This window comes from Cryptococcus depauperatus, chromosome 5, assembly GCF_001720195.1.
Source record: "Cryptococcus depauperatus CBS 7841 chromosome 5, complete sequence".
Taxonomy (NCBI): domain Eukaryota; kingdom Fungi; phylum Basidiomycota; class Tremellomycetes; order Tremellales; family Cryptococcaceae; genus Cryptococcus; species Cryptococcus depauperatus.
The window spans coordinates 227,489-253,900 of NC_089472.1; the positions used below are offsets into that span (position 1 = coordinate 227,489).

At 44.5% G+C, this 26,412-nt stretch overlaps 11 protein-coding genes across 11 annotated transcripts; 4 read left to right on the forward strand and 7 right to left on the reverse strand.

Annotated features, from left to right (window-relative positions):
• Positions 1-66: 66 nt before the first annotated feature.
• L203_104235 (threonine-tRNA ligase) lies at positions 67-2,456 on the reverse strand (the record flags this gene model as incomplete). The annotated part of the gene is made up of 5 exons (XM_066213622.1): positions 67-221; positions 300-645; positions 692-1,546; positions 1,591-2,225; positions 2,270-2,456. The coding sequence occupies 5 exons, from the start codon at positions 2,454-2,456 to the stop codon at positions 67-69; spliced, it is 2,178 nt and encodes a 725-aa protein (XP_066069719.1).
• Positions 2,457-2,676: 220 nt separating this feature from the next.
• Positions 2,677-6,367, forward strand: L203_104236 (uncharacterized protein; the record flags this gene model as incomplete). Its single annotated transcript, XM_066213623.1, has 6 exons — positions 2,677-2,711; positions 2,755-2,933; positions 2,980-3,096; positions 3,141-3,284; positions 3,331-5,207; positions 5,258-6,367. 6 exons carry the CDS (start codon positions 2,677-2,679, stop codon positions 6,365-6,367), a joined length of 3,462 nt encoding a protein of 1,153 aa, XP_066069720.1.
• A 200-nt stretch (positions 6,368-6,567) lies between these two features.
• L203_104237 (uncharacterized protein) lies at positions 6,568-7,619 on the reverse strand (the record flags this gene model as incomplete). Its single annotated transcript, XM_066213624.1, has 5 exons — positions 6,568-6,689; positions 6,805-6,914; positions 6,983-7,010; positions 7,080-7,158; positions 7,245-7,619. The coding sequence occupies 5 exons, from the start codon at positions 7,617-7,619 to the stop codon at positions 6,568-6,570; spliced, it is 714 nt and encodes a 237-aa protein (XP_066069721.1).
• Positions 7,620-7,803: 184 nt separating this feature from the next.
• Positions 7,804-8,764, reverse strand: L203_104238 (uncharacterized protein; the record flags this gene model as incomplete). The annotated part of the gene is made up of 3 exons (XM_066213625.1): positions 7,804-7,851; positions 7,901-7,956; positions 8,659-8,764. The coding sequence occupies 3 exons, from the start codon at positions 8,762-8,764 to the stop codon at positions 7,804-7,806; spliced, it is 210 nt and encodes a 69-aa protein (XP_066069722.1).
• A 243-nt stretch (positions 8,765-9,007) lies between these two features.
• L203_104239 (cysteine-tRNA ligase) lies at positions 9,008-13,133 on the forward strand (the record flags this gene model as incomplete). The annotated part of the gene is made up of 11 exons (XM_066213626.1): positions 9,008-9,688; positions 9,735-10,283; positions 10,330-10,563; positions 10,610-11,486; positions 11,771-11,853; positions 11,910-11,972; positions 12,018-12,193; positions 12,258-12,528; positions 12,602-12,779; positions 12,833-12,926; positions 12,980-13,133. 11 exons carry the CDS (start codon positions 9,008-9,010, stop codon positions 13,131-13,133), a joined length of 3,360 nt encoding a protein of 1,119 aa, XP_066069723.1.
• An 80-nt stretch (positions 13,134-13,213) lies between these two features.
• Positions 13,214-16,887, reverse strand: L203_104240 (uncharacterized protein; the record flags this gene model as incomplete). The annotated part of the gene is made up of 2 exons (XM_066213627.1): positions 13,214-16,708; positions 16,765-16,887. 2 exons carry the CDS (start codon positions 16,885-16,887, stop codon positions 13,214-13,216), a joined length of 3,618 nt encoding a protein of 1,205 aa, XP_066069724.1.
• A 402-nt stretch (positions 16,888-17,289) lies between these two features.
• Positions 17,290-18,015, reverse strand: L203_104241 (uncharacterized protein; the record flags this gene model as incomplete). Its single annotated transcript, XM_066213628.1, has 5 exons — positions 17,290-17,355; positions 17,407-17,493; positions 17,554-17,751; positions 17,881-17,939; positions 17,982-18,015. The coding sequence occupies 5 exons, from the start codon at positions 18,013-18,015 to the stop codon at positions 17,290-17,292; spliced, it is 444 nt and encodes a 147-aa protein (XP_066069725.1).
• A 170-nt stretch (positions 18,016-18,185) lies between these two features.
• On the forward strand, positions 18,186-19,345 carry L203_104242 (uncharacterized protein; the record flags this gene model as incomplete). Its single annotated transcript, XM_066213629.1, has 4 exons — positions 18,186-18,339; positions 18,399-18,496; positions 18,550-18,779; positions 18,829-19,345. 4 exons carry the CDS (start codon positions 18,186-18,188, stop codon positions 19,343-19,345), a joined length of 999 nt encoding a protein of 332 aa, XP_066069726.1.
• Positions 19,346-19,709: 364 nt separating this feature from the next.
• L203_104243 (uncharacterized protein) lies at positions 19,710-20,316 on the forward strand (the record flags this gene model as incomplete). Its single annotated transcript, XM_066213630.1, has 6 exons — positions 19,710-19,817; positions 19,872-19,886; positions 19,956-19,966; positions 20,015-20,043; positions 20,093-20,215; positions 20,285-20,316. 6 exons carry the CDS (start codon positions 19,710-19,712, stop codon positions 20,314-20,316), a joined length of 318 nt encoding a protein of 105 aa, XP_066069727.1.
• Positions 20,317-20,554: 238 nt separating this feature from the next.
• On the reverse strand, positions 20,555-24,265 carry L203_104244 (uncharacterized protein; the record flags this gene model as incomplete). Its single annotated transcript, XM_066213631.1, has 14 exons — positions 20,555-20,596; positions 20,651-21,436; positions 21,490-21,560; positions 21,606-21,773; positions 21,822-21,907; positions 21,963-22,189; positions 22,252-22,334; positions 22,386-22,559; positions 22,615-22,760; positions 22,811-23,398; positions 23,448-23,652; positions 23,699-24,036; positions 24,089-24,214; positions 24,261-24,265. 14 exons carry the CDS (start codon positions 24,263-24,265, stop codon positions 20,555-20,557), a joined length of 3,045 nt encoding a protein of 1,014 aa, XP_066069728.1.
• A 304-nt stretch (positions 24,266-24,569) lies between these two features.
• On the reverse strand, positions 24,570-26,243 carry L203_104245 (uncharacterized protein; the record flags this gene model as incomplete). The annotated part of the gene is made up of 7 exons (XM_066213632.1): positions 24,570-24,628; positions 24,680-24,834; positions 24,887-24,981; positions 25,024-25,785; positions 25,830-25,954; positions 26,002-26,078; positions 26,146-26,243. The coding sequence occupies 7 exons, from the start codon at positions 26,241-26,243 to the stop codon at positions 24,570-24,572; spliced, it is 1,371 nt and encodes a 456-aa protein (XP_066069729.1).
• Between the last annotated feature and the right edge of the window lie 169 nt (positions 26,244-26,412).

A 26,412-nucleotide genomic window follows, 5' to 3' on the forward strand; every position in this document is an offset into this window, starting at 1 on the left:
ATGACCCGCCCACTAGAGAAGCCATTAACCATCTACCCATAAAATACATCCAAGTACCATTTTAGTCTAATCCAGTTTGCTGATAGCCGCCTTGTTGTCTTTGAGCCTAAGGATCTTTTCTACAGCAACGTCAAGATTGACAGTCTCTTCTCGACCTTGAACCTCGTCGTCGCGGTTTCGAATGTTGACAGCTTGCGCGTCAAGTTCGTCTTGACCAACCACTACGTTACCAAACCAAGTCAAATTAGCAACGCTCTATTGCATGAGTTAAGAATGGAAAAAAGGAGAAGAAAACAAACCCATAATGAAGTTCCACTGGGCAGTCTGAGCATTCCTAATCTTCTTGTTTAATGTGTTGTCTGTTAAATCTACTTCTGCAAACAAGCCTGCATCTTTGAATCTATCGGCAACATTTTGGGCATATTTAATGAATGGTTTGGCGACAGGTATAACAACAACCTGACGAGGAGAGAGCCAAAGTGGCCATTTGCCACCTGTAGATTCGGTGATAATGGCGATAAAACGTTCAAGCGAACCGAGAATGGCTCGATGAATCATGACAGGGCGAGAGAATTGTGTACCATCAGGATTCTGTTCAAACGAATGGTATTTGAGGTTGAATCGCTCGGGAAGATTGAAATCGAGCTAAATCTTCATTAAACTTGTACTTTTATGTAATGGAGTAACTCACCTGGATAGTCCCACATTGCCAATTTCTTTTAAGGGCATCTGTCAGTTGAAAATCAAGCTTGGGTCCATAGAATGCGGCATCCTCCTCATTGGTGTGCCAGGTACCTGGAACTTTCTTCTCTAATACCTCCCTTAGTGTCGATTCAGCTTTGTCCCACAGGGCAAGATCGCCCATCCATTTCTTGGGATTCCGCGTGGATAGACCAACCCTATAGGTAAAGCCAAAAGGCTTGTAAACGGCATCGAGGAATTCGAATGCACTGTATAGTTCGGCTTCGACTTGGTCTGGAGTACAAAAGATGTGAGCATCATCTTGGACAAACCTTCTCACTCGCGTCAAGCCTGAAAGAGCCCCACTCGCTTCATTCCTATGCAATATCCCAAATTCCGCAAATCGCAGAGGCAGCTCTTTGTAGCTTCTCTCTCTTGAATCGAAGATAATACAGTGACCCGGACAGTTCATAGGTTTGATTGCAAACTGATCTTCGTCTACTTTCAGCTGGAACATATCTTCGGCATAATTTTGCCAATGGCCAGATGTTTGCCATAGTTTCGAGTTGAAAATATTGGGTGAACCAACTTCAGAGAAGCCTCTTTTGAAGTACTCTGTTTTGATAAATGTCACGAGCGTGTTATAGATTCGCATACCCATGGGCAAGAAGAATGCACTTCCGGGTGAAAGGTCATTGAATACAAACAACTCTTGGTCCTTTCCAATCTTTCGGTGATCACGTTTGGCAGCTTCTTCAAGATATTTTTTGTATTCTTTCATCTGAGTGTTATCGGGGAATGACATGCCGTACACTCGTTGAAAAGTATCGTTCTTAGCGTCACCAAGGAAATACGAGGAAGAATTCTGGATAAAGTTAGTATATCCTCAAGTTTATGTGCAAAACTAACCTTTGTAACAGCCAAAGCCTTGATACGGCCAGTATGCGGTACATGAGGCCCAAGACATAAGTCAATGAGAGGTCCGCATTTGTAAACGGTAGAAGAAGTCCCATCAGGGACCTTGTCATTGATGTAATGTTGCTTGTATTTGTTATATTTAAACATTTCAAGCAACACTTCTTTAGGAAGCTCAAGCCGCTCAAAAGCCTGCTTATCTTTGACCACAGACTTGCACACATCCTCAATGGGTTTGTAGTCATCCTGAGAGATAGTGCGTTCATTGGCAAGACTCATGTCATAAAAGAAACCACCTTCCTCCAAAGGTGGACCATAACCGAGGCAGCAGCCCTCGTAGCGACGTTCACATGCCTCGCCTAACACATGCGCAGAGGAATGCCAGAAAACTTGACGAGCCTCATAGTTATTATCGGGAGAATCAAAATCGAGGAGAGCGAGGGTGCAAGAAGCTTCAAGCGGACGGTTAAGGTCCCAGAGCTGTTGGTTGTTTATTTTCGCAATAATAACTCGATCAGCAAGAGAAGACGAAATGTCTCTAGCGAGTTGAAGAGGGGTAGTCTCCCATGCAGTACCCTCAACTTGCTTGCCATCTGGGAATGTGATGGTGATTGGCTCTCTTGGTTGCGCTGCAAGGTGTGAGTAGCTTTTCATTCAACACAACTGCACTGACTCGCTACAAATTGAGAGTATTTTGCCTTCCACTCCTCGTAGATATCTATCCTCTCTTGAAAAAACTCTGGAGGTGGGTTGAGTTCTAGTGGGCCAACATTATCTCCTTTTTTATCTTTTTTTGGCTTGACTAGCTTGGCCGCTGGTGGCTGTGCCGTAGAATGAACTGGATGTGCTTGTGAAGACATTTTAACTATATTGATTAACTGCTTATATGGTCGAAAAGTGAATCTCCTCAGAAAAAGCATGAAGGAGTTGAAAAGTCAATTATTATCATTGAAATTGGAATTGGAATTGAGAGGGCTCGGAATCAAATATCTCCATACGAATTTGGTTCCGTTCATTCTACTTGCCTACATCTTTTCTACTACATTACTTTTCCAATGGCAATTCAAAAACTATAATAAAATGTCGGGGAGGTTTATAACCCTTGTGGGGCAAGGGTAAGATGAAAAAGGCTAGACTATGCTTGCTCACTTGTTATAGAGGCATACAAACAGACCTTGATTTGGATGACCTTGGTCAAGAAGCTATCGCTTCGGTCATTCCAGACCTGTTAGTAGACCATGGTGTAGGCTGTAAAGACTGGCTTGCCATAGCTAGCGAGCACTGGAGGCAGGGGCGCTATCACCGTACAAGAGAGATCCTCGATAGGGGCATCACTTGTTGGTTATTTTGGCAAGGCGGAGGGTGACACTAATGGGCCTGTAGATTTCAAGGATGGAAGAAAACCAGACTATACAGCTCTTGTCAGTATCCATTCCATGTATGCTCACCTGCATCTTCACCTGGCAAGATCTGCTCCAAGAGTTATTCTGTCAAATACAAGTCAGTCTACGTTGCTTTGTGTTGGACAAAAACTCATTTTGTAGAATATGACAAGCTCGACCCGAGTACCCAAACAAAAGACTTTTACCACAAAGAAGCCGCTGCCAATCTGAATGCTGCTGCCAATGCTTCAGCCGCTTTGGGTGCTGATTTAGAGGAACAGCCCGTTACTTTGATTATGGGTCGAGGTATGCATCGCATCTCTAACTATGATTTGCTGCTAATATACTATAGTGATACATCACCTCGCAACTGGTCAGCCTAATTTGGCTCATCCCCTTGTTGAGACTTTACTTCAGCGCCAACCCGAAAATCTCCTTGCTCTCGCTGCGCAAGCTCGTCTTCAGTTTGCCAGACGATCTCATGAGCAGTCTATCCAGACATATCAAAAACTCCTCTCCCTTTCTCCTGACATGTCTCCTGACCCAAGAATAGGCCTTGGTCTCTGTGCATGGCAGCTTGGAGACAAGATCAGAGCGAGAGCTGCTTGGAATAGAGCGCTTGAGAGAGAACCTACCTCTTGGGTGTGTCTGTTGTTGCTTGGTCTCGCCTCTCTCAATAATGCCCGCGAACCGTCAGTTTCTCGCTCAGAACGAGTAAAATTAGAGACAGAAGGTGTTGGATATGTTCAAAAAGCTTTCAAGCTCAACAGCAAGTCTTCCGCTTCTGCGTTAGCCCTCGCGAGTATTTCAGGTCACGGCGGTCAAGTTCCTCTTGCCTCTAAGCTTGCTGAACGCGCCATACAGTATGCGGACAATAAACTTCATTCTATCAATGCCAGTGCTGAGCGAGGGCGACTCGGTTTTGTTGCGGGCGACCTGGCTGACGCGGGAACATATATTGCTACTGTGAAAAAGGACGACCCCAATGCGACCAATATTCCTGCAGAGCTGGCTCTAGGTCAAATTGCGATTAAGAGTGGCAACTTGCGTGAAGCGCTCAACTATATTGAACAAACTGCGAAAAAACTCAACGGCAAAGGTCCCTTGGAATATACCGTCTTACACGCGTGCCTTTTGGCGTATCCGCACCCTGGTATGCCGCACGACGAAGTAGTTCGCAACAAGCAAACGGCACGTAATATGTTGAAAGAGGTACATAACCTTGTTGTGAACGCGGAGACTGAAGAGGATTGGGCCAGGCTAAGAGGAATAGGCTCCGATGTGGATGTTTTTGTAGATCTTGCCAGACTATGGCAAAGTGAAAGCTTTGACATGGCTATAGAATCATATCAGACTGCTTTGTCTACCATCGCCGACCATGACCTTGAAACGGATTCGATTGATCCTGCACCACCTTCTCTCAAATCTATTCGCCTTTCAAACAATCTCGGCGCATTGTATCATTTACAAGGCAATGTTGAAACGGCAGAAGCTATGTATCAAGAAGCACTCCAAAAGGTAGCAGGTCAATCTGGTGAAGAAATCGAAGTCCTAAAAACAATTTTAGCTTATAATCTAGGTAGAGCATATGAAGAAGGCGGAGATAATGTCAAGGCTGCACAGTGGTATCGCGACGTTTTGCGCCAGCATCCTGAACACCTTGAATCCAAAGCTCGGCTGGCATTCATCGCTTCTTCAGCCGGACGACATTTTGATGCACACACGCTTCTCAAAGAATGCCTCCAGTCAGATGAAGCCAACATTGTCATCCGTGCTGTTTATACCAACTTTCTCATTTCTATTGGGTCTATCAAAGAAGCATACGCATTCACTACGCAAACCCTCAAGTATGACAAGAATGATGCGTGGACGTTTTGTGCTCTCGGTTGGCTGCATTTTACTTTAGGAAGGGAAGCTAAAGGGGGACAAGAACTTGCAGAGCGTACTAAACAATACCTCCGTTCCGCTGAAGCTTACGAGCGTGCTTTGCACATCGATCCCACGTGTGCCATGGCAGCTCAAGGGTTAGCTATTGCCATGGTTGAAGATTCTTTAGCTCCAAAGGGAACAAGTTATGGTGCGGATGAACTCAAGGTAAAATCGAGGCTAGCGGGACAGACGCTGGGTGTGTTTGGGAGGATCAAGGATTCGCTGGCTGAAGGTGCTATCAATGTCAACATGGGGCATTGCTATTTTGTAAGGGGCGAAGAGGAAAAAGCTATTGAGTCGGTACGTCACCCCGTATTGAAGCAGAAAGGTGCTAAGCGAAATTAAAATAGTATGATACCGCCTCAAATGCGTTCAAAGGCCAAAATGTTTCGGTTCTTCTCTACCTTTCTCGAGCATGGTATGCTCTCGCTAATCGTGAATCCAATTTCTCGGCTATGGCTAAGGCCTTACACTATTGCCAAGTTGCCATGCACATCCAACCATCTGATCGTGCTATCTTATACAATATTGCAATGATTCAACAAAAGGCCGCCGAAATGCTCTTCTCTCTTGAGCCAAGTAAACGTACCCTTGAAGAATTGCAACAAGGACTGGAACAAGCCAAACAGGCTGCGAGTACTTTTAGAACGCTAGCAGATGACAAGTTTGGCCCTTTGCCGTATGACGCCGACTTAGCGGACCAGCGAGCACGCTATGGTGATGGTTTACTTCGACGAGCACCTGGTGAGATGGCGAGGCAAGAAGCTTATGAAGGAGAGGCACAAGCACGTGCGAATGAAGCACGACGGCTTCGCGCAGAAGAACAGGCTAAAATTAAAGCCGCCGAAGAAGCTCGCCAGATTGAATTGCGCACCAAAGCAGCACAACTTGCGGAAGAAAGACGTAGAGCGCAAGAAGAGGCGATGGCATGGCAAGAGGAACTTGCTGCACGACAGGCAGAAGAGGAAAGTAGACGAGCGGCGAATGCAGAGAAAAGAAAAAGAAAGAAAGAAGGGGTTGTAGATAGTGATGATGAGCAAGTAAATGGACAAGGGCAAGGAGAAACAAGAAGAAAAGAAAAGAAACCTAGAAAAAAGAAGACGACTACGGCAAAAGCAGGTTCGAGTCGCAAGCATGGTAGCAAATCAGAAATTGTCACATCTGACGAAGAAAAAGTGAACGAAAACAGCGACGATGACGAGGAAAACCAAGTGGTTGGGAGAAAAAAGAGTCGTAGCCGCAAATATAGAAGTAGATCTGAAGTTGAAACTTCAGAGGAAGAGAAATTGGACGAGGATAATCAAGTGGCGAAGGGAGGCAGTAGAAATTTTGGTAGTAAGAAGTATTTAAGCAAGGCAGAAATTAGTACATCGGATGAAGAGACGATGGACGAAAACGAGGTGAAAGAGTCAGGAATAGTGGCTGATGCTAGGTCGAATATTGATTTAGAGTCTGATTAAGGCGTCACCGCACATGGACTGGGCCTTGTCCTTGAATGTACTTGTATGGTATTTGCATAGAGAAGCAGACATGGTATCCTTCTGATGTTGATTTTGCACCTCACAACTTATTCCAACAACATCTTGCTTTTTATGCGTGAACACGCTCCCGAATGAACGAAATCCAATCTTAGGGCTGAGCTTGCGCACCACACAGTATGCTACTCAATGGAGGGATTTGAATTGAGTTTCGGCGTATTCCTCTTGTTACCAAAACGTTTGAGAACCTCTGCAGCTCGTTTCATCTCATTGCTGAAGTCTGTAATAACTTTACGCGCGGCCTCTGTAAGTGCCAAAAATTTTCCGGAGAAGTCACGTCAGCACGAAAACAAGTGCTACACCGTCGCCGCCAACACCGTGGCATCATAGCACACAAGGCTGATGGAGATTGTAATCACCTTGTTTTTGCTCCTCTTCTTCAATCATCTGTACCCCCTGTCGGAGTTCTCGTTGGGCGCAAGTCTCCAGTTGGTGAAAAATATAATGGAGCTGCAAGATCACGTCGAATCTGTCAAAAAGCGCAATCTCGTCAGCATACTCGTCTTGTCTGGAGCAAACTGAAAGTCCGCGACGTACGTAGAAGAAAGGGCCTCCGTGGCAAAATCTAAACTGCGTATTTAGTTCATACTTACCAAACGACGAACCAGATAGAAGATTGAGGAAGTTGATAAACCTTGTAAGAAAGGGACGATCTCCTTTTGGATTTGATCCCATTCCGCCTCTAATTCTGTCTTGCTGTTGAACATCGTAATCTACCGTTCTCATAAGCACTCAGCCAATTCAACGGCGACAAAGTGAATTGCTGGATTTGGTGTGGCAAGTAGAGACAAGACCTCACAGGAGCTGTAGGATCGAATTCTCCTTCTTCCTGTACTAGGTCGTCTTTCTGCTCCAAATTGTTGCCTTGCTGAACGAATTGCTGTAACTGGTGGGCTTGGATATGGTGATTTTCTATCGGTCGATGTTGCTGAAACAGCTTGGTTTCGTGTCGCTGGGTGTGGTAGTATGTCGTTTGCAGCTGTGCTTGTCCTGGACTGGAGTCCATTGAACCCTGTTGGTAACAGTAATCAGATTCTGAAGCCAGAGAGTGCTCGACAGCCACTATACTATGGCTGGTTGTGGAAGTTGACAGGCTTTGTGACGGCGATGTCTGTGGGTCTTGAGGCGAGAATACCTGTGTTTGTGGGTGAGAAGTAAGAGTCTGGTAAGTCATGGCTTAAACAGGCGAATATCAGTCGATAGAAAAGAAAAGAAGGAGCAAAAGAAAGTTACAAAATTGACTAGACATTTCAGTCGTGACGCGTTAGTGGAGGTAGGTCCGAGCGTCATTCAAGAAAGTGTGATGCTATACAGTATGCATATACCCTTTTGAATAATTTTGAATTCTTAACCTTCCCCTAATCAATAAGGTATTTGCGTTTAAAGAACGACCGGAGGTGGACCAGCTATATCGCAAAGTCAGCCAATAAGAGAAGAAATGAGGGAAGGACACACCTGCCAGACACCTAATCCAATAGTACCGCAAATGATGAGGATAGAAAAGAATTTGACTCGTTCATTCGTACTTTCTACGCAATTATTAGTTGGTTTGGGTATGTACAACATACCGTTAGTATCCCTCATCTTCATCTCTCTTCTTTGCAAATATCCCATCTCTTCAACAATCCCTTTGGCAACAGCTTCAAGTTTACGCATCTCGACTTCAAGAATTGACAGAGATTCTTGGTTAGCAATGGCGCTGAAAACAAGATTAGTGGTGATGACGATAATGATACAGTTATTGGTAACCTACTTGTAGTCAATAGCATCGGCGCCAATGTCGACATCCAATTCAACCGGTCGGACAACTCGAGGATTGCCATCTGAAGAATGCTTCAGCAATACAGACACACAGCAGGATCTTTACAACGCCTGCTTGTCTCGCGTACACTCACGTCCCAGATACCAATTGGTCATACACACACCCACATCTGCGCTCTCATGTGTTGTCACTGCTAATCTTGTCTCGCCTTTAATGTCCTTCTTGCTCAAGTATACATTTCCACGCTCTGATCCATCGACGATTTTGATATCAACCCTCTGATCAGGTGCGGCTGGGACGTTGGCTGTGACGATGACGAGGGAATGAGCAGATGCAAAATTCCATATGCTGAATCTGTGGTCAGCTGTAAATGAGGCAGATACCAAGCTATTATATACCATTCTACAATCAAGTCAGTAGGTTACACAATTCATGCACGAAATCAACAGACTAGGTTTTGGGCTGTATTCGGCCTCGAGGTCAAACTTGACAGCAAAAGCGACGGTGAGCAGTGATAGCAAGAAGAGAGAGGAAGGGATCCAAACGACCATCACCATTCCACTCCGACTTTTTGCTTTTTAAAAGATGACAATTAGATACTAAAAGTTGTAAAACAATGCAATTGAAAGAATAAATGTGCCTCCACGTCTGGAAAGCGCGTTTGCATACCTATCCAAATTGTCACGCGCCTATTTAGAAGACTACTTTTAATAGTAATAAATTGCTTTTTTTATTAATTTGTATACACCTCTATGCTCAAACGCTCTTTTCGTCAACTTTTCAAGAGCACTTTGAGCAGCATGGCAACTAATAAGATACCACAGCCAGAATGGTTTCCCCCTACCAAAATTATCGAAGAACCATCGCTCAAAGTATACAATTCACTTACAAGGAATAAAGATGTCTTTATACCTACAAAAGGCAAGAGAGTAGATTGGTATAATTGTGGGCCAACCGTATACGACTCGAGTCACATGGGGCATGCCAGGAATTATCTGACCCAAGATATTGTCAGAAGAATACTCAGAGATTACTTTGGCTACGATGTCAACTTTGTCATGAACATTACAGACATTGACGATAAAATCATCATTCGAGCGAGAGAGAGCCATCTTCTTGAACAATTAATTTCATCGACTTCCTCGATAACAACTCAACTCTTGTCTGACGTCGAAGCAGGTTTTACTCAGTATCTTACCAAACCACTCAAATCAATATCTGCTCTAGATATACCGCCAAATGCTACAAGTTTTGAAGTTTTTGACTTGATATTGGCTAGATATCAGAGCGACACAAAGTGGGCAAATGAGGCTAGGGAGAAGGAAGAGAAATTTGGCATGTATTTGGCTAGTCTGGCCAAGGCAAAGGAAGCCTATAACAATGCCAAGGGCAAACTTGATAGACCTGGAAATGACAACAAGGCTGTCAAAGACTTGGTAGAAGGCGCTACAGATATTCTTGGGCCTTATCTCGGGGACAAGGTTAGCTTTATTTGTTGTCAGCACAGTCGTGAATTGATATTTATAGCTTGCGGAAACCATTTCTGACCCAATCGCCGTCTCTCAAAAACTCGCCTCCTTTTGGGAAGAATCATTCTTCGAAGACATGGCCCGCCTCCATATTTTGCCACCTGATACCATCACCCGTGTTTCTGAATACGTTCCTGAAATCGTCTCGTTTGTCCAAAGAATTATTGATCACGGTTTTGCCTATGAAGGCGGTGGGAGTATCTGGTTTGATGTAGAAAAATTTGAAGGGGCTGAGGGAGATGAATTCAGATATGAGTATGCTAAACTCCAGCCTGGAAGCAAAGGTAACAAGAAATTGTTGGATGAGGGCGAGGGCGCGTTGACGGGTGTACAAGGGAAAAGGCGCCCGGCAGATTTTGCCCTTTGGAAAGCCAAGTCCAAGCCTGGGGAACCTGCTTGGACATCACCTTGGGGTGAAGGAAGACCAGGATGGCATATAGAGTGCTCGGTCATGGCAAGCGAGGTCTTGGGAAGCGGAATGGACATTCACTCGGGTGGAGTTGATTTGATGTTTCCTCATCATGATAATGAACTCGCTCAAGCTGAGGTCAGTCACAGCCAGCTTTATTGATATCAAACACTTACAAAAACAGGCATACCATGGGTGCAAGCAATGGGTCAACTACTTCTTACACACCGGTCACCTGCACATCGAAGGCTTAAAAATGAGCAAATCTCTTAAAAACTTTATAACTATCGACGAAGCTCTTAGAGACTACTCTGCCCGTCAGTTGCGGCTTGCATTCATGCTTCAAGCTTGGAATGCCAAGCTCGACTTCAAAAAAGATCTGATTGTGGATACCAAGACTAAAGAAGAAACATTTGATGTAGATCCTTTCTCAAACCACATTACACTAAACTGACGATATGCAGAATTTCTTTGCTAATGTCAAAGCTAGGATAAACGATGCTGCTGCTCGAGATGCAAACCAGGATGGCAAGCATCACTTTGATGAGCCAGAGAAGAAACTTATGAAAACTTTCCATTGCGCCCAAGACAATTTTCGCGCAGCTCTTTGTGACTCATTCAACACTCCCACCGCAATCCAGGTTCTCCTTGACCTCGTCTCCAATGTTAACACGTACTTTGCCTCACGCGGCCCTAGAGATTACAACATTGGCCCAGTTGTCACTATCGCCCAGTGGATTACACGCATGCTACGAATGTTTGGTCTAGGCGAAGGTGATGCGTCTACCAACCAAATTGGATGGGGTAAAGAAGGAAACGGAGCTACAGGGGGGGATTGGGAGAAGAAACTTAATCCTTATCTCAATGCCATGTCAATTTTTCGAGACAACATTCGCAAACTGGCTATTGCGGGCAGTACACCTAAAGATATCCTTCAGCTTTGCGACAAGTTTCGAGATTACGACCTTGCCAACCTTGGTGTCCAGCTTGATGACGGCCAATCCGCTTCGGGTGGCGCAATATACAAGCTAATTGATCCCGCGGTCCTTGTCCAGGCTCGTGAGGAGAAAGAACGTTTGGCAGCTGAGAAGGCAGAAAGAAAGAAAGCAGCCGAAGCCAAACAAATCGCACAGCTCGAAAAAGGGCGTGTACCGCCTCAGCAAATGTTTAAACCGCCTCACGTAAGCACACGGATGTATAGCGAATGGGATGAACAAGGCCTGCCAGTCAAAGATGAAGAAGGAAAAGAGTTGAGCAAGAGTGCTCAGAAGAAGGCTGTGAAAGAGTGGAAAGCGCAAGAAAAGGCCCACGAAGCATGGTTAGCTTGGCAGAAAGAGATGCGTAAGTAGATGAGGCAATATGAGGTTATGCATACTCTATATTATACATGTAATATTATGCCTACTACGGTCATTCGCTACACATTCATGGTGAAATACATGAAAATAAAATAAAAAATAAATAAAAAACAACCTAACATTCAATATTGACCATATTCATATTGCTCAATCCGCGTCACGTCGAATTTCAGCAGTTATTTCTTTTCTTCTTTTATTCATAGTCTCTTCTTACTTTTCTCGTTCTTCCAACAATAAATGAATCCAAAATGTTTATAGCCATTGTAGGAACTCCATCATCTGGGAAGGGAACGGTCTTGGGGTATCTAGAGAGAAAATATGGATTCAAGCGAGTTGGATTAAGCAAAGTTGTAAGCTGTCAATGAATGGTTACTATATATCGGAGAAGAAGCTAAACATGGCTTAGAGAAATGGAAAGGAGCCGATTAGTGAACAGAGAGCTGGTTCTGAATCATGTTCTACGCAAAAAGTATGCTTTCAATCCATCTTTTTTGCCCTCACTGAATCGAATTAGACATTTTCAAATCCCTCTGACCTACTCGACTACGCTACTCACAATTGGCTCTCCCATTTTGTTACCACTGACCTCAGGACTCACGCTGAGATAGAGGTGTTTATCAAAAGGCCGTTCTTTCTGTTGGTCAGCGTTGATGGACCATTAAGAGTGAGGTTTGAGAGGGAAAAAGCGAGGTGTGTTGAACTTGACATCAATAATTGGCGAATGAATTGGGATTGATGGTTATCTGTATATTAGGGCGCCGGCATTGGGTGGACAAACAATCACGCTGGAAGAATTTGTTGATCAGCATGACAGCCTGCTCCACGCTTCAAGTTTCTCATCCTCTACCTTCCCAACAGCGTTACTTCAAAAACAGCTTAGTTCTGATTTCCGACGTGTTCTCGCATTGGCGCATGTACATGTGGACAACAGCTTTACAGAAATTTCGGCGTTAAACTGGTATCTTGACAGATTAGATCTGTTGGATGAAGAGAGGTTGCGACCAGGATGGGATACTTATTTTATGGTGAGCTCTCCCTTCTGGCATATCATTCCCTTTCCGTTCCCTTTTCGAACTAATAGTTGTACGACCGGACTAGACTCTAGCCTCACTTGCATCACACCGCTCAAATTGTATGAAACGCCGCGTCGGCGCTCTTCTCGTTCGTTCCAAACGGATCCTATCGACGGGGTATAACGGCACGCCCAGGGGAACGAAAAATTGTAATCAGGGGGGATGTTCGAGATGTAATGGAACTGCGAGAGGGGGTGAAGCTTGTTAGTATAAAGGATTTGTCTGTAGCGATGGTGTGGTGGGCTGACGAGGGTAGTGAATGAGTGTTTGTGTCTGCATGCTGAAGAGAATGCTCTATTGGAAGCTGGAAAAGAAAGAATTGGCGATGATTCTGTCATTTACTGCAACACGCAAGTTCATTTTCTTTGCCTTCGGTGGGATGTGCAATAATAAATAAGTGTAGGTGCCCTTGCTTGCGCTGCTCTGTCAAAATTGTTCAGTGTGGCGTGCGCGAGGTTGTATATAACCAGAGTTACAGCATGGACGAAGCTTCTGCCATGGTATTCAAAGAAGGGGGAGTCCTACTTCGTCAACTTCATATGCCTGGTGCACTTTAACGCATACTTAATCATGTCTTGGGTTTTTGTTTGTTTTGGGACAGCTGTTACAATATCATCCCCCATGCATCATCATGAAATTACAAATCCGTCATCAATTTCTTGATATTTTCTTCAAGGTTCAATCTCCTATCCTGAAGATATCCCCATGTTTCCTCAAGGTCCTGATTCCCCAAAGTTCCCTCTAATACAATCCAAAGTGCGTCTCCATCTCTCTCTCCTAGCTCTTTATACAACCTCATAGCTTCTTCTTGCAGTTCTTCATGCACGCGCTGATCCAAAAATGGTCGGAAAGATAACATCATTTCCCAGAGTACAGCATTTGCTACTGGTACTTGTCGAGCGATGAAGGTTGCTGTTTGGAGGATGGCCATATGTAGTCGGTGAGATACAGTGAATGCACTGTCTGTACCCACCGGCCCCCTTCTCGTCAATGCAGATTTCTTGTCAAGTTCTTGTTGAGTAACGATTAATTTGAGTAATTTTGGCCAAGCGTGATCAAGAACGCGTTTACTCATGAAATCGCCTACATATAGACACATGTTCGCCACTACTTGAGCTGCTTCAACAACTACATATGGCTCTGTGTCGTCAAGTCTGTTGAGAATCAAGTTCCAACTGTCGTGAATAAGAGGCAAAAGTTCTGACTCCCTATTTCCTAGTGCAAGGACAGGGATAGCACGTGCAATCAGCGAAAGAATTTTGGACCGAAGAAAGGGTGAGCGATGAGTCAGAAAGTAGATTGATTTGGAGAGTATACGAGTAGTAACTTGCTGTGATCTGGAAGGAGGCTCTTCCTCGACGTCCTCCATTCTCAAATCGTCATCGTTTTCTCCATTTGACTCATTTTTTCGGATATTTTCACTTCCCCAAGCATGCTGGGGTGCTCTCTCCAAAATTTCTTTGACTTCCTGTCCTCTTCTATTTGCCCTTTCGTTCCACCACTTGTCAAATTCCGCGAAGTCTTCTTCCGGTCTTGGAGCTTTCTCTATTCTACTCATCTCCTGCTGTTTCCTTAGTCTATGCTCATCAGGTTCCTCAGCTTCCGCTTCTTTGCTCATAACTTCAATCAGAGTGACAAGTACCGCTAGAAGACTGCTTGCCATCGTTTCGTATCCATGATAATCATCTAGAGCATCAAATACCTCGTCCACGACTTCTTGCACAAGAGGTAATATAGCATCGCCCACTAAACGAATCATTGCGATGAGCACTAATGGCGCAGTGGTCGAAAGGCGTTGGTAAGTGAGACGCTGAGTAACAGTGTTGACCACATAGTCGATATTGTCAAGAACAAGGGCCGAGGGTGATGTATATCCAGCATGATGAGCGACGTGTTCAAGTGTAAGGGACGCGTATGACTGTATAATGGGTTGTGGAGAAGCCAAGTGTGAGAGGATCATGTATAATGTTGACAAGAGCAATGGACGGAATGAAGATGATAAGATTTGAGCTGAAAGGGAAAATGATTGTAGGGATAGTGCGGTGAGTAGTATGCGCTGAGTTTGGGTATGAAGTCGAAATGTTTCGGCCGAAGTGTAGGAATTTGGGAGGGGTCTTCGATCCAAGAGCGTCGTTATGGTGTCTACACCCTTTTTGCGTTCAATAGGCAACAGAGCTTCATCATCTTGAGGTCCACAGGTGATCTCTTCCTCATCTTCTTCTTCGTCCTCATCAATTGATACAGCTACCTTTGCCATTTCTCTTGCCATCTTTCTCGTCTTTCTGCCGACTTTCCCCTCTACCCCTTCAACTTGTGTCACCATCACACCTTCTAGTAAGTTCTCGGCCACCCATAATGCAGACACTGCTTTGGCGACATTTTTATGCCTATTGGCTTTTGCAAAAAGAACAAAATGTTCCACAGAATATAAAGAATTTTCTTCTCCTGCACTTCCCAAAGCAGAGAGCATAGTCTCAATTCGTTTTTTTGTCGTCTCAGATTCAACGTATCTCAAAGACAAATGAGGATATTGTCCTAATCCATCTGATTCCGCGTCGCCACTTCCGCTTTGTAACAACTTTGCGGCCATTCCAGAGGTTGAAGACAATCCGCCTTCCCAACCAAGACGAGCTGCGCGTTCTGGTGTGGCTGCAGATGCTGTGAAACTAGTTGGTCTTTTGAGCTCTAAACATTCGAGAAGGGTCCAGCTCCATCGCTCGACATTACCATTTGGACCCAGTAACTCCGCAATGACATTTCTCCTGTCTGTCTCCTTGTACAGCTGAGCCCGACTGGACTCGGTGGATATTTCTGCAATAGCAGTGACGAGTCTGACCAGCTCGTCGACTTTCGTATCTTGCTGTGAAGTGACTAAGCGTGGAAGCGAGTTAATGGCATCGTTGAGAATATCGATTAGAACAGGTGAGAGAAGAAGAGATTCGTTGGCTAAGACGTGACGTAATTGTCGACGGGCATCGTGTCTGACTGGATCAAAAGTATCCTGGGAAAGAAGCAAAAGGCAGGTTAAAGCTCTTGGAACAAGAAGAGGCAATGACGCGGAACATTGTGTGATAAAGGAATGGGATAAAGAGATTGCAGCACAACGTGCTAGATCGGAAGGGTGAGCGACTAACGTAAAGAGCACAGGCGAAATGGTTGATAATAGTTGAATTGCAGTGAAGGAAAGATATGATATCGATAAGGGAGGGAATGGGTCCAATTGAGCGGGGGATGTATTATCTATCGAGACCGTTGGTAATACACCAGGAGAGACTGAGTTAGAAGCTTCCCAATCTGCCAATTGACTGAGATCCTCTGCTTGCTTTTTCAAAACACCAATCTGCTGCAGATCTTGATCATTGAGGGTCAGAGTGACGACGTCTTCAATAATATGTGACGCTTTGCTGGCAATCTCTCCTTTGAGGTTCTTTCCTTCTGAACTGATGAGTCTTGTCATCTTACTGACGGTACCTGGTAACACCGCGGCCAGTACCGGATGCATGTTTCTCAAGTAAAGGTTGATAAGAGGTTGAAGCAACTTGAGAGAGGACAGTTGTAGCTCTGAGTAGGATGGGTTTGGAAAGCTCGATTCTAAAAGAATAGTGATTGTTTGGAAAAGGGTGGGAAGCATTGGCGATTTTGGAGTTGCTACACGACTCAACATTGCAGGAGATGGATGCTCAGCTTTATCTGATCCTGGTCCTGTAGATGGCGCCAAGAGGGCCGTCAGGAAGCTTACAGCATGAACCAAAACTTCCTGGCCAATTTCTTTGCCCTTGCCTTTTCCCTTCTCGCTAATCACTCTCGGTTCAACTGCAGATACCCCAAACTTCCAAAGCTGCTCCCATGCTGCCAAGCTCATACCACCTTCGGCCAGCCTCCACATCCTAACCATAAAAGCCAAAAAATTGAAAGCGGCCTCCAGAAAATTGTCTGGAAGAGCTGCAGGGTTTGATTGGCGCATGGTAGTGGTGAGAGGGAAGAGGACATAGTTGATCATGGCAGGATCAAGCGTATGAGCTGGGACAGAAGCCACAAGAGAGTAAAGTTGGTCAATCAGCTTGTGATGCTCAGAATACGGCGTAGGATTATCAGAAGCTAGAGCCATTAGCGATACGCATATGGGCTTGACCTATACATATTCTCGAAAGTCAATGTTGGAAATCACAAAGAAGATAAATGACGAACCTTTTGGAAAGTCTCTGTTCTCGCCTGCTTATCTGCCATGTTGCCAGGTATAGATGGCCTCAAACTTCCATTCAACGCTCCCAATAATTGCTCATCCTCGCCAGGACTTGAAATAGACGGCATAGCAATATTCCTTTGTCGAATAGATCCAAGTCAAGAGATAAGACTGTCCTGTTAAGCCCACTCCCCGGTATTCCCTCGTCTTTGACTCGGCTTACAATGTTGCAAAGTTTTTTAAATACAATTTGCTCAAAAAGTCATGGATAGTGTAATGTATTTACAAAAGTATAAAGACAATGTTCTAAAGGGTCAAATCAACATAAACAGAAACAACGTTTCCAACGGAAGCGGACATCGCCGCTTTTTCATTTCATTTCATAAATGCTTCTATTACGATTGTGTCTATTCAAGTAGGCAATTCAAATAGATGAAGCGTCCTAAAGCCGTATAGAGATTCTCTTCAGCCGCTATGCAGTGTATGCATCTCATAGACTCTAAAAAAAAACACCAACAGTGTCTCATCTTTTAGTCAAATTTGGATCGGTCATAGTTGGCTCCACCAGCTCGTCGTAAGCGAGTAACAATATCGTCCTGCCCGAGCAACATTCAGCTACATCTTGTTTTGTGGGCAAAGAGACTGACCTGCTTAAGGTCCGTTGGCGAGGAAGCAGATACTTCGATAGAGTAGGCGCGGAGAACCTTTTTAACGTCCGCCACATGGACAGAAACCTGGTTGGCATTAGCACTTCCCCTACTGTGCCACAGCAGGACATGATAAAAGTAGCTCACTTTCGCTCTCCTCATGACTTTGACGTTCTCTCCTATCCAAACGATCAAAACAAACTTTTCTCTAAAGGAATGTTCATCATTCACATATCGCACCTTGGCGTATGCAAATGAAGCATTCTCTGGCTTGAGGCTTGAAGTAAGTTCGGAAAGACCGCCTGTGCCAGTAGCAGTTAAAACAAGTTTGTCGGATTTCTCAGACTTGAGTAGGTCGATGGGCAAGAGTCAAAGATTGGCACGTCGAGTTGGCCGTATACAATGCGAGCAAAAGGTCCCAAACACAATCAGGAAATTATCTATAGGAGACGACGATATAGCTTGATGACACACCTCATAGTCGAGAAGCAGCCAGTTGTCCTCTGACCCGTTGCTCCTAATCTTCTCATAGGCTATCATTGCTCAGTCCATCGCCATTCTTGCCCTAGGCTCACCTTCTGCAATTTTTGGGTCATTGGCATCGGCCATAGTCGCTGCTTTTCTTCTTCAAACAATAAAAGGAAAAAAGAATGGTTGATATCATTGGTCGTGCACATCCAAGTGTTAGGTCACGTGACTTGACCTTTAGATGATTAGAATTATTACAATGTCTTTGTTTTAAAAGAATAACTTTTAAGATAAAAAAAGAAAGCAGCAACATGAATGGCAGAGAAGCTAATACACCCAAAGAATTTTACTATGTTGAGCCAGAAGCAAGCCCACTGACGACAATGCTGGCCCATCCGCTGCTACAAGATCCCAAGTTTGTCGCAGCTGCTGGTGGTCTAGCAGTTCTGCTCCTTTTTTTGGCATGTGAGTTGTGATGAAAAACATAAATGCCTGGCAAGCGACGGCTGACTCTCGTTTATCAGTTTTCAGGCGAGAGGGAGGAAGCTTGAGACGAAAAGGACCTGCTACGATATTGCTCACTGGACCCTCTGACGGAGGCAAGACCAGTCTGTTTACAAAAGTGACTATCATGTCACTCATTTGCATCCGCATTGGCTTATCTACCGGTGATAGCTGGTGTATAATACCTATCCTCTAACTCACACATCCATCATACCTTCAGATACTACCATTGTTCTTCCATCACCTTACCAAGACGGATTAAGCAAGCAAATTCGCCTTGTCGACTTACCAGGGCATCCAAGACTGATAGGCGAACTCAAAGCATACGTAGGGAATGCTACAGCTGTAGTATTTGTGGTGGACATTCAGGGGATTATCAGGAATGCCTCTGCCGTTGCCGAGTGAGCAATCCCAGCCTGATGAGCTTTCCTAACTCTGCCCTGGTCACAGACAACTTTTTTCAATTCTGGTAGCACTCGCGAACGTCTCAGCTCGTCTCCCACCATCCTCGACAGCCCCTCAGCTTTTGCTGCTCGCTCATAAAACCGATCTTCTAGTCCGACCTAACCCACCCTCGACACATTGTCCACCTGATATCCCCGAATCAGCATCAAAATTGTCCGTAGAAAGGCTCAAATCTATACTGGCTAGAGAGATGGACCGCTTGAAGACCACACAGGGTGTGTCGGGCGGTAAGGTTGAAGGTATCGATGCTGTCGCTGCTTCTTCCAGCGGCTTCTTCTCTCGGCTCTTCTCTTCTTCTGCGGCCTCGCAACAAGATGAAGAGGATGACGAAACGCTCGTTTGGGGAGGGAAAGGGCCATTCAGATGGGAAGATGTAGAAGGTGTTGAGATCGAATGGGCAGCAAGTGGTCTAGGCGCATACAAGTCTGAACAAAACAAGAGAGAAAGGGTGGAGGAGGGCAACGGGCTAGATAGTCTGAAAGAGTTTCTCTGGAAAATATAGCGAGGTCTTGAGTATGCATGGCCTGTCGCATTCTCAAGATCCCTAGGGCTGAAACTAGTCGAGAAGAGTGTCCAACTCCCAATCGCTCCAATTTTTGTCTTTTGATCTTTATAATCTCATGTAAGTCTCCATCTTTTCGCCCTTGTCCTAATAAAATTTATCTTGACTTGAACTTGTCAGCTTGCTAAATATATACCTCTATGACCACGTGGCAACCACGTGTTCAAGTAAAATCGTCATTGGCTGGTCGTCATACACAATGTTCCATTTCACATTTAACACCTTTTGTCTTTTGTCTTTCAACAATCTGTTTTTAAAACCTTTACATTCTATAACATTACATTCGATAACATTACTACTTACAATGCCTGTCAGAGGTTCAGACATAGTCCTCATCATTGTGGCCATCATTTTTCCCCCTGCGGCCGCTGCATTTATTACTGGATGCAGCTGTGATTTGTTAATTAACATTGTACGTATCAGTCTCTATGGAAAGCGTATGTAGGAGCCTAACGGTTCAGCTTAGCTATTGACGATATTGGTATGTTGAAAGAATGATGCGACGTTGTGTATTTCTGAGGACTGACTTTATTTTCTTTGGAATTGACAGGGTTATCTTCCGTATGTTACTCGTTTTGCTTTTGTCTAACTCCGCTAACTTCAGCTTAGTGGCCATATCCATGCGTTCTGGCTTATTTGTACGCCTTTTGATACTCCACTGGTCATTTTGCTGACATGTATGCCCAGACAAGCGCATCAAGGCCGAGGAGTCTTATGGACACGGTGGCTACAACTATGTTGGCAATGGCAAATTCGTCGGCACTGGCCCCGGCATTCCTGCTTCAAGTAATCCTGCTCTAGGCAATCCAGGTACGTTGACGTCTATATCTGTCATCTTGAATGAATGATGGCATCGATGAAGCTGATCGATTGATATAGCCCAGCAAGCCCATTACGGTTCCACTCTATAAACATAGATAAGAATGTTGCGATTAAGATCTTGTGTACTGAATCATAGTACAATAAAGCTCTTGAGATATGCGTTGCAGCCAATTCTTGTTTTGAAACATACATGATGGAGAGCCAAGAGGCAGTGAAACGATTGTCATTGATTCATTTGTGAAATACGCTTATGATTCCAAGATATGTAAATATATTATGTTATTACCCTTCCATTTATTCATTATAATACATTAGGATCGTAAGCTCTTATGTTTCGTCCGGAGGGGGTTCAGAAATCTGCACTTTGCCCTGAATGCCATGGTATCAGTTAGATACTCGTTTAATTGGATAAACTTGACTTGCCTTGGAATTTAGCCAAGCACCCCTTGAACTCGTCTTTACCCCTTCCCTCTCATTTACTTCCATCTCTGCCTGACACAGTCCAAGCTCATCTTGCGGTAGCCATATAATTCTCTGTTTTTCCTTGGTGGCTGGATGGAAGAAGGCATTTGGGTCATTGTTGTCGTCCATCTTGCGCGAAATGATGCCGGGTCCTCCAGGAATGGCAAAATACTTCTCTGTGTTCTCTCCCTCCTCGGTGTCTTCAGTATTTGATTGGGGTCGTGTTGGTAAAGGGTGAATGGCAGGAGATTCAAACGTGGGTTGTCCAGCAGATGAAAGAGTGTTTAGTGAAACAAACAAAGTCGAAAGTTGAGGCGGTGGCGCACTTGGCGTGCTGTTTGCACCTAGTTCTACATCATTCCCACTCAACGCGGACACATAGTCTCGTTCTGTTACAGTTCTATCTGTGACTGATGCCCTTTGTCCCAACATTTGTTCTTCACTTGACTTCCTCCCCTCCTCCGTAGGAACAGGCTTGCCTGCAGAAGTGTCATTAATCCACAAGGGACTACTCTCTTGTCTAAACTCATTTTTCCCGACATTCTGGTCAAGGGTTCTTCCTGTCAGAGGCTCATTGGAACTGTTGAATTGTAGAGGTGCACCAGGACCTTCTTGGTAATCTTCTTCTATGACATTACCTTCATGATTTTTCGCTTCTGGCATTCCATAACAGAGGTGTGCTAGCGATAAAGGTAGAGAAGTTTTAAGAGGTTCGTATGATACTACAATGATGTATTGACAGGCAGCCTGGGCATTGTTGATTCAATCGCAGCATCAACAATGTCAAGAGATATACTTACTGTACAAGCAACAAGGACAATCATCAAAACTCCTTGCGGAATAGCGGAGGCTTTTTCTTGTTCATTTCTCGCTAAAAAGAACAACGCCGCCATACACACTTCTTGAACATACATACCGACAAAGACATGTGTGATAGCCTTGGGAAAGAAGAGACCACCGGTATCAGATGAAGGTGGTTGGTCAATGACCCAAATAAAAAGGTATTTGTACACTAAGGTGGCAAAGAGGAAAAAGGCGGCTCCAAAACCGTTGATGATGGGAGAGATAACACAGTATGCCAGCACTACCCATGATGATAAGTCGTAAACTCACGTTATATGACTAGACTCACTAATTACAGCATAAACTGTGATACGTGGGAATGTCTCGCCCCAATCTGGAGTATTCAAATTGTATCTTGACGTAAATACAGACCGCCTGCGACAGACAACAATTAGATCCGTGGCAAAGCAAGATAATTGAGCATGCTCACGGAGTTCCACCTAGTAATATAATTTGTACATAGTACAAAATCAGGTTGATTAATCGCAACAGAGTACCCATAGTGCCTGTAAATTGTGTCAAAATGAGGGTGATAAAAAAAGTAGAAGCGGTAGGCATTTGAGTTGCAAGTGTGTTTGCAACGGAACTAGGATCGTTTGCAAATTGTTGAACCGCGCTGATGAGACCTGCGGCAAGTGTGATGACAAAGAATGTGTTCTACAAACGCAATGAGTTTTGCCAGGAACTTTGATATGAAGTCTGTATGTACGAAGACTCACAATGACTAAGAACAGAAAGAAACGAGTCATGAGATTTAATTCAACCCCAGTTTTACTCGGAATTCCTTCTAATGAAGCAAGCTCTAAGAAATTTTCAGCTGGCTGTTGTGGACTCAAAAACAATGGTTGCGTACGTCTCAAGATAAAAGGTACTAATTGTAAGAGAAGAGCCAATAGAACAGGAGGAAGAACACCACTAATGACACCTTGTAAAACCTTCTTTCCAAAGCTTTTGCCGTTGATCCAGGCAAGCCAATGGTATTTATCAGTAAGCGTTTTGACATTCGAAAGCACACCAATGAAGGCCACTAAACAACTAGTGATTAAACAATCTTTGAATATGTGGAAAATGAAGTAACGAACCTGGAGTAGCCCAAAGTAAGATTAGACCAAACGTAGCACCCCATGATAAGGCCTGTCGGATGTTCCTTTCGTACTGGTTCATCGACAGATTCCTCCAAATGACGTTGTCAGGGGACTGTTCAATGTAACGAGCACTCATGATATATCTAGTCCTCTGGTCAATAACCATGGTTAATACAACACAAGACCAACTGACGGTTGATTATGCGTTAGACATTGCTGTGCCATATGAGCTGCTATTTGCTGGTTGAAATGAATGAAAGCTGAGTTGAGTGGTGGGTAATTCTCTTGCGTCACACCAGGAGTATCAATATCCCTGCGTAGTTGCGCTCTACTCTTCTCCAATTCTTCGGTACAATACGCAATTTCTCTTCTCGCCCACTCAATAGTATCCATTTTCTTACCAATACCAAGGAAACCTAAGCTAAAAGGAGACCAACTGGGTTTTATTCGATGAGTTGGTCGTTTGGATCGCGGAACAAGCCGGTCGGCGAGTCCCAGTTCATCTGGCGATGTATAGCTTTCCCCGTTTTCAGCAATTGATAGTTTGTTTTTCCGATATTCTAAATTGGGGCCATTGACAGAATCGCCGATTAACTGAGGATTGACAGCACCAGTTAAAGTGTCAGGAATTGGCTTATCCTTTCGGTCCAGTTTTTTAACTTGCAATTCTCTGGACAATTTGTATTTTCTGGCAAACTTGATCAGACTAACCTGAGCTGATTCAAGTTCCTTCGTGGCATGCATCCGACGTTCGTACAAATCTGGCATCTCTTTTAAGTCTCTATTCTCCTTGATCAGTTGGCTAGAAGACAATGGATGGACGCACTGACCTGTTCAGCCAAATTCTCTTGACGCCACCAGGTAAATGCGAGAAGAGTTGTGCAAGCCTTCCTTCATCAAGGTAATGTCTCGGGATACCAGTGACAAGCACCGTGTTGGCTTGCGCCAAGCGGGAGTGGCTGGGATTGGTGAGGTGTCGCTGACGAATGACAAGCCAATGTTTCATTTCTCTCCATATCAGCCATAGAACAAAAACTAACATCACCATCAATCGCTAATTCTATCCTTTCAAGACACTTACAAATAAAGACATAATCCAAAACTAAATGAACCCATAATCTAGACTGCTTATTCCTGGCGACATTTCCATACGTGAACACATCCAAGCCCGACTTGTTGTTCACATTAGAGTTGACCGAATCCACTGGCAATAGAACGATCCACGAAATCAGCCATATTGGGATCATGGCTTTTGTCATCATGATTAGAAATCGGACAAAGAAATATGGGTCAACACCATTTTTGTAGAGTATCTCTTCTGGGTCGACAGTAATGATTTGCCATATTGACCAAAACGGATGCCGGCTCAACACAGGTGCTTGATTATTTTTTGGGGGGATATAAGTCCTCGGCTCGTAGCTGATCGCCATTAATGAGCCATTAACCTCAACAATATAACAATTTCCCTCACATAGCTTTGATCCATCTCCTGATGACGATGAACGCTACCAGCTCTCCTCCAGCAACTGCGGTATTGACGATTAAGGATGTTACAAAAGAAGAAGTTGATGCGGATAGAGCACCTGGTGTTGTGCTCCTGATTCCCAGTCAGAATCGATCACTATATAAAAAGAACGACTCACGACATGGCTAACAAAGCAATTTGCAATGTGCACTCCTAGACAGGGTTATTGATAGGACGTGGCCGCTTGCTCCTCACCCTGCCGTCTTATTACAAGACAGAAATCAAAAGGAAAAGGTAGAATGAAATAAAAACAAGAATGTATTTAGATGTACACAATTTTATTAACATGAAATGTTGTCTTTCAGTAGTGACGTCACATCATCACTTTTTTCGTTTCAAGCGTCTTCTAATTACCATCAATGCTGCATGAAAAATAAAGTACACCAATGAACTTTTAATTACGTTGCTGTCGTCCGAGACTATAGTATTAGATGGGAGAAGGGAGTAGCATCCTCCTGGAGTCTTCAATGTATTCCTTGACTCGAACTAAACTTTGTTAAGCTAACCATGCAAAAGAAATAAGGGTTAAAAACTAACCGAGGAAAGTGACTGCTTCTCTACCATCAAGTAGACGATGGTCATACGTAAGAGCAACAACCATGATAGGTCGAATGACGATCTGACCATCAACGACCACAGGCTTTTCCTTGATCGAGTGCATACCGAGAACAGCAGCTTGGGGCAGGTTGATGCTGATGATAAACCAGTCAGTATCGTAACTGGGTAAGTGTCTATGCCGCTTACATGGGCGTTCCGTATAGAGATCCAAAGACTCCACCATTGGAAATGGTGAAGGAACCACCAGACATGTCTTCAATAGTCAGCTTGCCATCCCGGGCCTATACGAGTATCAGCAATCTCTTCACAAGGCGTTGACTCACCTTTTTACCCAAGTCGGCGATAGCTTGCTCAATCTCAATCAGACCCATGCTCTCAGCATTTCTCACTACCGGCGTGACGAGACCCTTGGGAGTTGCTACAGCGACAGACAGATCGACGTAGTCTCGGTACACGATAGTGTCACCCTCGATGCTGGCGTTGGCGGCGGGAATTTCTTTGAGAGCGAGACAAGCTGCCTTCGCAAAGGATGACATGAAGCCAAATTTGACGCCTTCGTTCTTTAAGATGCCATCCTTGTAGAGTTTTCTAAACTCCATGAGGGAAGACATGTCGATTTCGTTAAAGGTAGTGAGGGAAGCCGCAGCATTCTGGGAAGCCTTGAGTCGTTGAGCGATTGTTTGTCGCATTCGAGACATTTTAACACGCGTCTCATTTCTGCTACCAAGAGCTTTCTCGGGTTGAACGTCCTTCTTTTCCGTTTTTAGGGCGGGTTTTTCCTCTTGTTTTGGAGCAGGCTTTTCAGCCTCACTCTTTTCCAACTTGGGGGCAGATTGTTCCTGCTGGGCATGAGTCTTTTCTCCAGCACCCTTTTCTTTGGCGGCAGCGGGCGCAGCCTCATCTTTGTTGCCCTCCTCAGCGTTCTTGGCCTCAGACTTGGCCTGAGGATTGGGCTCTGAGGTTTCGGGGCCGCTTTCTCCCGGTTCAATCCGCAAAAGGTCCTGGCCGACAGATACAGTATCCTCCTCTTCGGCGAGGAATTCAGTGATTTTGCCAGAAATGGGTGCATTGACAGAAACATCGATCTACCCAATGTCAGACGTGACTCCGAAAATAAACTGGAGTATACCTTGTCTGTCTCAATAGTAGCAATTTCTTCATCCTGTTTAACAAAATCGCCGACCGCCTTGTTCCATTGTTTCAATGTGCCTTCTGTTATCGATTCGGCCATTTGAGGAACTTTGACAGTTTCGGCTGTATCCAATCAGCAGATATACATTCCCGCTATTCGAGCGACATACCATGGAGAAGGAATGAAGTATGAAATCCAGAACACAGTGCTAAATTTTGTCGCTGTAAAAGGGTTATTCGAGAGCCGCTTGATCATACTATCAGCTTTCTTTACCAATCCATTTACCATCGTATCCCCCTCTCACTCAACGCACATCCGGGGTCTCACAACGTTGCTTGCGATGGCAAAAGACCTGGCCGCTATCCTGCTAGAGGAGGCAGAGGTAATAACACGGGAAAGTGGTCGTATCATGGCTGCGTGAATAAAAGAAGAAGAAAAGAACGAAAATGAAGAGAATTAAGAATGAGACGAATATGAAAAAAGACGGACATGGACTTGGTAAGCGGACATTGCCGCCAACACAACCTCGGACCCATTCGCCGCTGAAAGCCGATATACATACAAAGAAATCTTTGTATTT